Here is a 12,183-nt window from a genome sequence, read left to right on the forward strand (position 1 = left end):
CAAATCAGTTGATGCAAACGCATCTGAGTTGCTTTTTTGTGGCGTTTCAAATAATCACATCATATTCGGTTGTCACTCTGATGGAAACATGGCCTTGAGCATTGAAAGGTGCTGTGACACCTCCTTCTCCTTATGTCTTTGTTTTGTAGGAATATATCATATAATCCTATAATGGAGCTCCGTGTTGACCACTTTGACAAACTCCATAAACTCAAGTCATTGTAAGTATGCCTTGCTAAATGGTCAATTCATGAAACCAATATGAAAATGTGTTGCTGTAGAGAAACAGCAGAATACAAATCTGCCAGGTAATGTTTCTGGAAACCACTGACGGGTCCACATTTGTACGTGTCACTGGCATATTTCTGTAATATCATGTTGATGACCTGACTTTCATATCCGGAGGTGGAGGTGGAGTTACAGGTGAGAAGACTGCAACTGTAACTTGTTGTGGATCACCTGACTTTTTGTTTTGATGAGAGATCGCAGCATTTTTAATATTGCCACCAGCAGATATTTTAATAAGACCTCAGGACAACTGTGTTTTATTGGAGATTTCTGGCTATTTTTTGTGATAATCAAAGGAGGAATGTGAAGTTAAGAGATGATGTTCTCCTCACCCATAACAATAGCACCGCTTCACCACAAGATGAAAATTGAAGTTGCAACCTAAAGAAATTTGCTTACATAGCCACTTTGCCCACATTTATTCTGTCATTAAAGGGATATTCCGGTGTAAATTTAATCCATGGTCTAACACACCGTGACACAGAGTAAGACCCCCCATCGAGAGATCAAGTTTTCCGACCGCTAGCTTACGTAGTTTTAGCAACCTCAGAAAAGACTGCACGATAACAATATGTTGTGCATACACCTCCACCAAGAAACTGCTATCAAAAAGCCACAAATAATGCTCAGAACATCTCCAAACTTCAGCAACAGTACAGATAGAGTATAGAATAGAATAGAGCACATAGCTCGAGGCATCAAACATCTGCTGGCTTTGCCGGTGTTTTAGACCATGGGTTAAACTTACGCTGGAATATCCCTTTAAGGTTAAAATAAGAAGGACCTGTTCTGATGAGCTCTGTGTTGGAGAGCAGCAAACATCCAGACATGTGTGATGAACCTGGGTGAGGATATTAGATTTAAAAAGAAAAAAACAGCATCTGTGTCTTTCAGTGTTTGAAAATGATGTGTTGAGTGAAGCTCTTTGTTTCGATGCACAAACATGAGCTCACACAAAACTCACAATCTGAATGAACAGATGAGAGAAAATGTATCAGGGCTTATGTAGAATTCCTGATTTTAAAAAGAATCTGTTAGTTCTGGTGAAGACTCTCCTCTTAGTGTGCAGTTACAGATCAATATGTACTGTATTGTGTCTCTCTAACACTAAATCAATATGTCTCTCTATCCTCCAGGAGCATAGAGGGAATAGAAATTGAAAACATACAACGGAGGATGTTCGAACCTCTCAAATACTTGACTCATATGTAAGTACTGTGCTGTGCTCAATTCTTTGCTGTTAATCCCGGTCATGTGAGCGCCATGTCCACGCCGAGCCTGTCACATGTTTCTAGCGGCGAGCCTTATCGAGATCGTCAGACGTCTCTTCCAGCTGAGAGATATGTGGAGTCGGCCTGAGTGTAATCCATCGTTTCTTTGAATGAAACAGCTCGAGCAGAGAGAGAAATAAATGCCCGTTTGACCTTTTGTATACATTCACAGGCGCTCTTCCACTCTCTTTGTTACGTGGAGTTTCATTGAAGCTTCAGTAAGTAAGAATGCAATTGTTAGATGGAACAATGCTCCTGAAAAGACATTGTGTCAAGGTTTTGACCCCAGCACCATCTGGAAGGTGAGCACACAGAAGCAAAACTCTTAGGATGTTCGGTTTAAAGCCATGTTTTAGATAGTGACCATGGTGAGAGTTGCCTGCTTATCATTATCACGTTATTAATTGCCTGAGGGTTTTAGATTATCAGCATGGCTTCGTTAGCATTTAGCTCATAGCACCACTTCTAGTGTTTTTAAAATATCTCAAAAACAAAAAAGGGCAAATAAAACCCAAACTTTTTGTGAAGTGATTGGGTTTTTTGTTCTTTTGTGATGTGATTGGACTGGACTTTCTTTTTTTCTTTTCCTTTTCTTTTCTTTTGGCTGAATGATCACAACTAAACATTTGTTAAATTAATTCAGCAGACAGTTCAAAATGATACCTACATGTTGTGAAAGAAGAAAGGTTTCAATTTCCATCCAAATAGACTTTGTGATGAAGGTCTGAAAAGCCAGACAACCTGCTGTCCACTCAAAATTAAATCTAAACCCAACGTCACCGGATCTTTTTTGTGTTTTCTCTGTGGCAGCACCCTCTGCTGTAAAATCCCCCCAAAACCTTGCAGCTGTAAGTAAATACACTTCCTTTTCTTTTGCTCAAACTGACTTTCTTCTTTAATCTACCATCGCAGCTACTTCAAGAAATTCCAGTACTGCGGCTACGCTCCTCATGTGCGCAGCTGCAAGCCCAACACCGATGGCATCTCGTCCTTCGAGGACCTTCTGGCCAACATCGTGCTGAGGGTCTTCGTCTGGGTCGTCTCGGCCACCACCTGCTTCGGCAACATCTTCGTCATCTGCATGCGCTCATACATCCGATCGGAGAACAAACTCCACGCCATGTGCATCATCTCCCTCTGCTGTAAGAATTGAAATAACTACTTTTATTCATTTTACACATACATGGATAGTAGCACATATATTTTTTTTTTTAGATATGATGAAATGGTGGCTGTTTGCCTGATGAACACTTGTTATATTCACCACTTTAGTTTCCTGCTTGTGAAGTAAACAAACATGAACTCAGTAGGAAGATTGAAATTAGTTCCCAGTGTGATTAATCAATGCTGACTTCATATTACACAAACTGTTGGATATCCTCATGAATAAAACTGTGGAAAAGTCACAAAATCTCATTCGAAAATCTGCCGTCCAAAAGTAAAGAGACATTATTAATAACACATAATTATGTGAACTGCTGGAAGATAAGTGTCCTGTGAGGGCGGCGGTCGATGGAGTAATCTACCAAGATTACAATCCTGGTTTTAGTCAGTTTGATTTACAGTATTTTCCAAAGGTTTATTTTTATTTTTTGAGGTATATTTCATGTGATTTTTGCACACCATTTGCAAAAACCAAGATGCTGAAAATACTTCACAAGAATCTGTTGGCTTACTGTAAAAAATACATCCGTGTGGTGTTTGGATATGCCACCTTATCTACAGCTTAGCTTTGTGATGGCACACAGATAAGTGCTGAGGGAGGAACAAAGGCTGTTCACAGGGAGAGGGAGCTCCTAAAGCAGAATTTATATCTAAAGATTAAAGATAGTGACACTGCGCAGGTAGGGTTGGATATAAGCCTCGGCCTTGTGTGCTACACATTGTATAATGCAGCTTCTGATTCACATTCAGCTTGAGTCTCATTGAACATGAACTTGTGACAGGCTGTTGTAAGAGAATATAAAGCCAACAAATCCACCTTTAAAGGTCCCATATTATGAAAAACACATTTTCTCTGGTCTCTACATATATAAGCTGGTCCTCCCTGAGCCTACCAACTCCCAGAATGAGGAAAACAAGTGATTCCTGCATGGTCTCTGCAGCCCACCCACTAGTGACACGGCGCTCCGTTCAGAATCTGCTCCTGTCGTTACGTAATGAAAGGAGTCATTTACATAGACAGGCCTCCTCTGCACACTGATCGGAGATATCTGAGAGGAGGCGTTCATCTCCGAGGTGAAGTTCGGTGTGTCCAGCAGAGAGACAGCAGTGTTTCACAATGTCGTCACTCAGAGTTAGACACGCAAATTGCTCTGTTGTTGGTTGTATAAATCAACATCAGTGTCTATATTCTGTCCCAGCTACAGAGCAACAGAAGAGACAGTGGTTGCTTTTCATATTTTAATGACAACGTGTCGGCTGCGGTTCGTGTTAGCTTGTGTGTGTGTGCTAATCACTTCACATCGGACTGCTTCAGTAATGAGGGTCAGTACAAAGCTGCTTTGCCTCGACACTGACCCTCGTAAAAGGATCAGTACCAACCATACCGGACCCAGCAACTGCACCCGAGCCACAGGTCAGTGTCACTACGGTTCGATAGTATTCACAGTTGCCTACAAGTCTGGTGAAGTCAGCTGGAAATTGTCTAACTAGTTAGCTCCGCCTTGGTCCGCAATGGAGTTTGAAGCGAGTTTAATGTTAATGTTATTACGATGGAGCTTGGTTGTCACCATAAAATGTCTGGAAACGTGCTGGACTGGAGACAGAGACGATGCAAACAGTGTCCAAGAGTTTGGAGACTGTGTTGGAGACAAACACAGCTTTCGCTAGCTGTTAGCCATTAGCTTTGTGGTAGTAAATGTACCAACACATACGGACAAACTAACATTATTCAGACACACTAACCATTCTGAAACGTCCTGCTGCAGCCGCAAAGTCTGTATTTCTTCAGGAGCCTCTCCTTCTGGGTCACATTCTGGGTAAAACTGGTATGGTTGAACGAAAAGATCTCTGTAAGCCATAGCGATACATATATACATCCACCGTAAAACATTAGAGCATGCTGCCGCTAGCATAAGAGGCATCGTCTTCCTGAGATTGGCGTGTAGCAGGCAAGTAGGTGTTGACAGACGGAGCTCATTAGTATTTAAAGGTGCAGGCACAGAAACAGCTGCTCTCAGTAGAGCGACTTTCAGACAGCTGGTTGGGTTTGGGGCAATGCATCTCAAATACAGTGTTGTTGGACCTCTGACAGCTGTGTGAAGTTGATGGAAAAACAGTATAATATGGGACCTTTTAAAGGAGCTCGCTGGTATAGAAAACCGCGGAAGAGATGGATGTTTTGACTAGCAGCTGCACAGAGGGAGAAAAATAACATAAAAACATAAAGTATGTAAGGAATAAATGTCACACTATTGTATATGTATATGACTGTGTGCATATATTGGGATTTTTCTTCTTAAGCATCCTACATGCACTGACAGTAAGTCAGTATCTGCTCTGTCTCCTGCTGCATCCATACTGAACATGGAGGATTATGCCGACCTTTAAAAGTGTATTACCAGAATGACACTGGAGACAGCAGCACACATTTCTGTTGGCTGAGAGGAGACAAAAACAGAGCTTCAGTTAATTAACGCAGACAAATTTATTTTCAACAACAATGGATTTTTTCTCGTCACGCCGGCAGGACTGGGAAAGAGCACCAGCATTCTGGTGGTTCAGAGCTGGAGTTTACATGCTGAGCTTTGAACAGCTGTGGTTACTCAATTTATTTTTATTACCTGACGTTACGCTGAGATTCCAGGATAATTTCACGCATTTATCACCTATTATTCTCTACCTCTCTGTATCTAACCTTTCCTTTCCTTGCACCAATTGTTTTTTCACGGAACAATTTCCTCGTTCTGGAGTCCGTCCGTGCAGCAGAGCGCTGGCCTCTTGTATCCTCGCTGCCCTGTGAGTGTACAGAGCGGGCACTCAGCGGGCTTTGATGCCAGCTGAGTCAGCCAGAGGTTAACTTTAATCTTTAACACTTTGATGTACTCACTGCAGTTTCATATTAAAGTCTTTTGCATCACTGCATTAAAAATAATTACGTTGAATGGCATTTAAAAGCATGTGTCCGCACTAAAAAGTGTGTTGAGCATCGTTTAGGAAAGCTTCACCTCCGACACTGCTTCACGTGAGGAATATTCAGATAAATAAACCAATAAAAATATGCTTTAATGATGATATGTGTCTAATAAAAAATGCTTTTTGATGAGCTGTAGTATTTCTTCCATATCAAAGGAATTACTATCAAGAGGGTTTGAATAATGAATTGTCTATATTATCAAAGAGCTAAACATTAAACAGCGACTCATCAAGCAGTGGGGAGTTGTGAATTCAGCGCCTGCTGTGACAAAGTGTCTGCAAAACATTGTGATGAATTTGCCACGGGCAGAGAGAGTAGGTGTGAAAGAAGACAACATGTGGGACTGGGATGTTTTGATTACTTTTCTTTGAGTTTTTTAGCTTTTTGTAGGCGAGAGTTTTGAGAATGGAAATTTTGAAAGGCCTCAGACCAGAAGAAGAAACATCTGTGTGGATTAAAACTCAACAGCATGCTAGTAGAGACATGGATGTACAGTACGGTCTGTCCACTGTACATTTAAAACCCCATATATTCCCTTGATATTGTGTACTTAAGTGCACAACTACTGCCTAATGACTCATTCATCCATAAATCTCCATGAATAGACATCGACACCTCCCTTTTTATCCTTTATAACCACCGCCGAACTCTTCCTGCGACATCCTCAAACACTGCAGCCATTCATAGATGAAAATCGCTCTAAATATCCAAATAAAAAAGCTAAAAGTGTAAAAGAAATTCACCATTTTTGGGGAAGTTGCAACTAGTGGAGTTTGGAGGAGGTCAGTATTCCTGCCTAGGAGTTAGTCAGGCACCAAACTGCAGAGATGCTGGTTTATAAGTTTTGTTAGCTTTAGACAGAACCAGACTAGTTGCATGTGTCTGTCTACTGTGTTTATGCTAAGCTAAGCTGTGATAACCAGCGGCAGCATCTTTTCTTCAGCTGTTCCCAGTGAAAAGGGAGCATCAGAGGAAAGAGCCAGCGTCTTCTCCTCTTTGTTTTTGCTTTTGGGGTGTAAACTGTGATATTTGAGTATTTAGGAGCCACTGATAATTCATATAACACAGATAACACACATAAATCATTACACATTGCTGTGCTGAAAAAGATGAATCATCCAGATGCAATTTCTCCCAAATTGGCCTCGTTTTCTTTTTCCTCATTCTCTTTTTATCTCATTGATTTATGACCTTCAGCTTATAGAAGCCTGTGGGTGTTGAGCATGTATACGCAGGAACACACACCATGTTTGTGTGTACAGCTGCACATACAGTCTCTCTCTGTGTAAACACATCATTTATACATCTGAAACTGGCCGGCAGTTATCATTCCACAATTGTATTCCTACATGTTTGCAGTCACCGGGGGTTGAATTTATTATGGCTGAGCTGTTCAGCGGGGTTGAGATCAAACACTGTGTACAGGATGACAACTGGGGAACTGATTATCTACTGTATATTCATCAAATAGACATCCTGGTGCAGAACTATTTTCAGATCGTATTCAGTGACATTTCAGTCTTTCTCTCCTGGCAGCCAAGCAGATTGTTTTCCGCGCTCTTTCCAATTAACTTCCTCCAGTGATTATGACGTTATCTAGTGGTTTGTCCTTGGTTCTTCTTCTCGTGTAAGTTGATTGGATGCCATCTTCTGCTAGTCTGTTTCCATGTCACAGACCAGAATCCTTTCATTACCGTGTTTGGTTTGATTCTGTTCTCACTTTGAAGATGCTGCATTGCTGTTTTCTTTGACAGGACCTGCCTTATTAGACGGTGATCTTCAGGAAGCTTCATCTTTACAATCTGAACACTTTCTAATTTTGAGCTCCTCTTTCTTGCAGGTGCAGACGGGCTGATGGGAATCTACCTTTTTATGATCGGCGCGTATGATCTGAAGTTCCGCGGCGAGTACAACCGGCACGCACAAGCCTGGATGGACAGCAGTCAGTGTCAGGTCATCGGTTCCTTGGCCATGCTGTCCACTGAGGTGTCGGTGCTTCTGCTCACTTACCTCACCCTGGAGAAATACATCTGTATCGTCTATCCTTTCCGCTACTTGACACCCGGATGGCGACGAACTGTCAGCATCCTCCTCGGGATCTGGGTGTTCGGCTTCATTGTCGCCTTCCTGCCGCTGGTCTGCAAGGGGCTGTTTCGCAACTTCTATGGAACCAATGGAGTTTGCTTCCCGCTGCACTCTGAGCAGCCGGAGACGCTTTGGGCTCATGTTTACTCCATCGTCATTTTTCTGGGTGGGAATTTGTTCTTGCAAAAGTCTGAGCTTTTTTTGTGTTGTTTTTCTTCATCAACTTCCTCCCTAAAGCTTTTTTAAGACACAGTCTCATTATTTATTGAATGTGTTTGTATTTACTTTCATGTGGATGCAAACCTCCACGTCCGCAGTGCAAAAGGGAGCAGTTGCAGTTGTGGCAGTCCAGAAACTAACCAAATGTGTCTCTGCAGGTCTGAACCTGGTGGCGTTCCTCATCATTGTCTTGTCCTACGCGAGCATGTTCTACAACATCCAGAGAACAGGGACTCAGACCACTAAATACAGCAACCACATCAAGAAAGAGGTGACCATCGCCAAAAGGTTCTTCTCTATCGTCATCACCGACTCCCTCTGCTGGATCCCCATTTTCATCCTGAAGATCCTTTCACTGCTGCAGGTGGAGATTCCCGGTACAGTAGAAATGCTCTAACCACGAAAAGGAATATTTCACTGAAGGTCGACATTTTGAGTACTGAACACATCCCGTCAGCGGGCTTGCACAGTGGCTTTGAGAGTTTATGGCCTGCTTTTTTGCACAGCTGTGGTCTGCTTCTCTTCACAGACACTGATGCAAATAAATCTTGGTTTCCATTAAACACAATAGCCAAAGAAACTTCTGCAACAGCTACTGCAGCGTAATCCAACCTTTTGTTGTTGGTTCTCATGCTCAGTTTGTTCTAAATATCTGTTGCTTTGCCAGTAAATTGCCAAATTTACGATTTCCAGCTAAACTTTGGAGCTATTCCAGTGGAAAATATAAATGTCTGCACACAATTTTTACCTCTGAGAGAAAAAAGGATGAAAGTGACCAAAACAAAAGCCTTTATTAAAATTAATGAAGGCAGAGGTAAAAACCAAAAGCAGTGTGCTTGTGGTCTTCGACTGAACTTTGGAGCTCTGACACAGAAGTATATAAGTGTAACTAAGTATACAGCTTTGTTGTGACACGACCCAATAACCAGATTAAATATTGGCAACATGTCCTGCTGTAGCAACCTTATGTTTCTTTATGTTTTGTCTGACTTGGTTCGGTCACTATCGTCATGTTAAAAATATCGAATGGTTCTCGGACAGTGGTCACTGGCGTGACAGTCGTTCACCTACTCATGCCTTCACTTCCACCCGCCTGCATGATATTCCGGTGGTAAGCACATAGTGTAACATAAAATGCCAACATTTCATTCTGGCATCTTGGCTGAGTGACGACATCTCTCCTCCTCTGCAAAGCTACAAACTGTTTAGAGCCACATTTCAAGCCTGCAAGGAGAGAAGTGCTCAAAACAGACGTTTAAATGGACTATTTCTTTAAAATGTTGAATCTTCTGTGTGTTGTTACATATCCATGTGTAAGAGGTGTTTCCACCAAGTTTTAAAAGGTTTTTTAACAGGTAGTCATCATTGTGTGAAGTGCATTTACTGTTGCCGCCTCTTTGTTTATAGTGTGCACTGTATACCCAAATGATCCTTTAGTGCTCTGCAGAATCCATTACATAAACCACCTGGTGAGCCATGGCTCCCTAATTAGGTCCCCTGCAGTGATAAAAGGGTTTCTTTTTACCAATTGCATAAATGGCTTTGATTGAAAATGTTCTATATTCTCCAAACGCACAACTACACTTCATAATCTTTAAACACAGACTTTGTTCAGACTGTTTACTTCTTCCTGCCTGTGCCGTTTCTCTCCTCAGGCACCATCAGCTCCTGGGTGGTCATATTTATTCTTCCCATCAACAGCGCCCTGAACCCCATCCTCTACACGCTGACCACGCGGCCTTTCAAAGAGACCATTCTGCAGGTATGGGCGAACTACAGACAGAAGAGACCTCTGCTCAGCGGACACGCCGCTCATCATCCGTCGCTCACCTGGCAGGAAATGTGGCCGCTGCCAGAGAACAGCCCCGGCCTCACCACGGGGGATCCGCTGGAGAAGTCAGGCACGCTCACCAAGCTCACCCCCGTGGAAAACGCCAACGATGGATACAATGACATCACGGCGTGCACGCAGCAGCAACAGAAGCAGCACATGGTGCTGTCAGTGTGCCCACAGAAGCAAACAGTACCTCACACACTCACACACACACACTTATTCTCAGAGAAAAATGAACTGATCTAGGTCATCTGGATCAACACACATCTGTGTGAGTCACCTCAACAGATTACAGCGGCTGCAGCCAGTATCAGCGAGCACGGGGCTGTGGTTGGTAGTGGGACGTGATCCATCATCATCACAACCAGACTGCCGGTCCAGAACAAAGAACTTCATTAGCCTGGATAGAAGCAGGAAGAGCGATAGCTGTCACTCAAACATAAAACTTCACTGCTGCACTTTCCCTCTTCTCCGGTCAACCACACACACACACACACACACACACTCTGCCCTCTTCTTAAAGGAGCCACGTTACTCTTGTCAACCCTATAAAGCCAAGCATGGAGGACGAAGTATGATTCTGATACAGTCATACATCATTGTTCCATTTTAGCAACACCTGACGTGTTTTTTAATTTTGAAGTTGTTCTTGTTGTGAAGTTGTTGACATCCAGTGACTAAATGTTCCATCTCTCCTCCTCCATCGCATTCACTGACAACACAACAGTGTCTTGCAAAGCAACTTTCTCGCTCTTTCTGCAGGATGATTATCAAAGTCAGACTCCCTGTAAACAGACACGGTCGCTGCAGAGGCGTCGAGCGCGTCCGGCCTGTTACTGTACATCTCATCTCATTTTCACATTTTTATCTACAAACTGGTGACAACCAGGACTCCTGACTGCTGATGAACCACAGAGGACACCACGTGACAACAACTGTCACAATTCTTACATGGACATAAACAAAACAAAATTTAAAGTCATCAAGCTGTTTTTAAGGAAAAGAGATACTTTTTTACAAGCCCTGTAGATGTGTAATAATGTAAAAAAAAAAAGATATACAAATGTTATTAATATGACATTTAAGTTATTTGTTTAAAAAAATATTAGAAATGACTCAGAAAAATACGAAATATGATAAAAATGCCACTGAAGGTTGGGCTTTAAATGTGATTCAGGTTCATTCATCTCAGCAGTGAAGAGAGTTTAACTCCAAAAAACACTTTTTGGGAAATATTGAATGTAATGTCTGAGATATTTCCAGTATGTTATACAAAGAATGTACTCACTCTTGGCAGGTACAAACAGGAAGCTGGGCGAGCGGGTCGCAGCCACACAGGTAGCGAGTTTAAATAGTTTTTTTATACACGCTGTCGAGACGTTCCCCAGCGGGTCTGAGGGTTCCAGCCTCGCTTCAACATCCACTGCATATTTTTACACCGAGACCTCAGCCTGTACAGACATTTTGACATTTGAGACATTTGTACAGTGATCATAAACTCTTCTGTGCACACGTTGTCCAATGAATTATTAATTCCTGTGGAAATGGACTTTCTCAGACATTGTAAATGTATGAATGTATAGCAAACACAGAGCTGTGTAATTTATTTGAACAATGAATTGTGACTTCATCGTATGTGTTTATTTGTGTTTATGTTTCTATACTTGCTGAAGAGACGCCAGCAGTTTGCTTGAGATATATTCATTATATCTGCAGGCTAACAATTGATAGTGTTCTGGGATTTGTTTTTTGTTTGTTTTTTTAAATGTGTTGTCATTGAATCTGTTGTATTGACTTGTGTACAGAGGTTTTTCTTGACTGAAATGTGGAAAATAAATACTGTATGCCTCTTGTCTGCTTGGTGACGTATTTATTATTTGACTGAAATTGGTTATTTCTTCACGATTGGCGACCACATACCACAAACAAACATCAGCTGACTGTAAAAGAATTGTAGCCAACAAATGCTGATTTTCAAAGTCACTCGTCTCTGCTGTCAGTTAAATGTAGCAGCATAAAAATCATTCTGCCTCTGAAAAGTGTTAAAATCATAGTTAGCGTGACATCTTCAGGATCACGCAGCCTCGGGACGGTTGTGTTGCAGTCTGCAAACAAAAAAACTTCTTTATTACAAAATCACAAGGCTAATAATTATATATATTCCATGCACACGACACAGTAGTGTTGGCTTCAGCATGCCTGTACTATGCTTCATAAATTCATATATCTCAGCAGAACTACAGCTCATGTCTGGTCCGTGTTGTCAAAAGGTTGGGGTCAAATAACGTGTACTGTTAGATCCTACACACATAACATCCTGTCACTCATTAACTTTTGTCAGATAAAGC

At 41.9% G+C, this 12,183-nt stretch overlaps 1 protein-coding gene across 5 annotated transcripts in view; it reads left to right on the forward strand.

Moving 5' to 3' along the window:
• LOC119007843 (relaxin receptor 1-like) overlaps positions 1–11,688 on the forward strand; it is a 50,640-nt gene extending 38,952 nt beyond the window's left edge. For 4 of the 5 annotated variants that reach the window (XM_037077762.1, XM_037077763.1, XM_037077765.1 and 1 more), the window contains 6 exons: positions 150–221; positions 1,425–1,496; positions 2,472–2,701; positions 7,538–7,948; positions 8,160–8,378; positions 9,657–11,688. In XM_037077762.1, the coding sequence (XP_036933657.1) occupies positions 150–221; positions 1,425–1,496; positions 2,472–2,701; positions 7,538–7,948; positions 8,160–8,378; positions 9,657–10,081 (1,429 nt within the window). In that variant the 3' untranslated portion in view covers positions 10,082–11,688. The remainder of the gene's footprint in view (positions 1–149; positions 222–1,424; positions 1,497–2,471; positions 2,702–7,537; positions 7,949–8,159; positions 8,379–9,656) is intronic. The other variant, XM_037077766.1, reaches the window with a different exon arrangement.
• The last annotated feature ends 495 nt before the right edge of the window (positions 11,689–12,183 follow it).

The sequence above is a fragment of the Acanthopagrus latus genome, chromosome 18 (assembly GCF_904848185.1).
Source record: "Acanthopagrus latus isolate v.2019 chromosome 18, fAcaLat1.1, whole genome shotgun sequence".
NCBI classification, from domain to species: Eukaryota; Metazoa; Chordata; class Actinopteri; order Spariformes; family Sparidae; genus Acanthopagrus; species Acanthopagrus latus.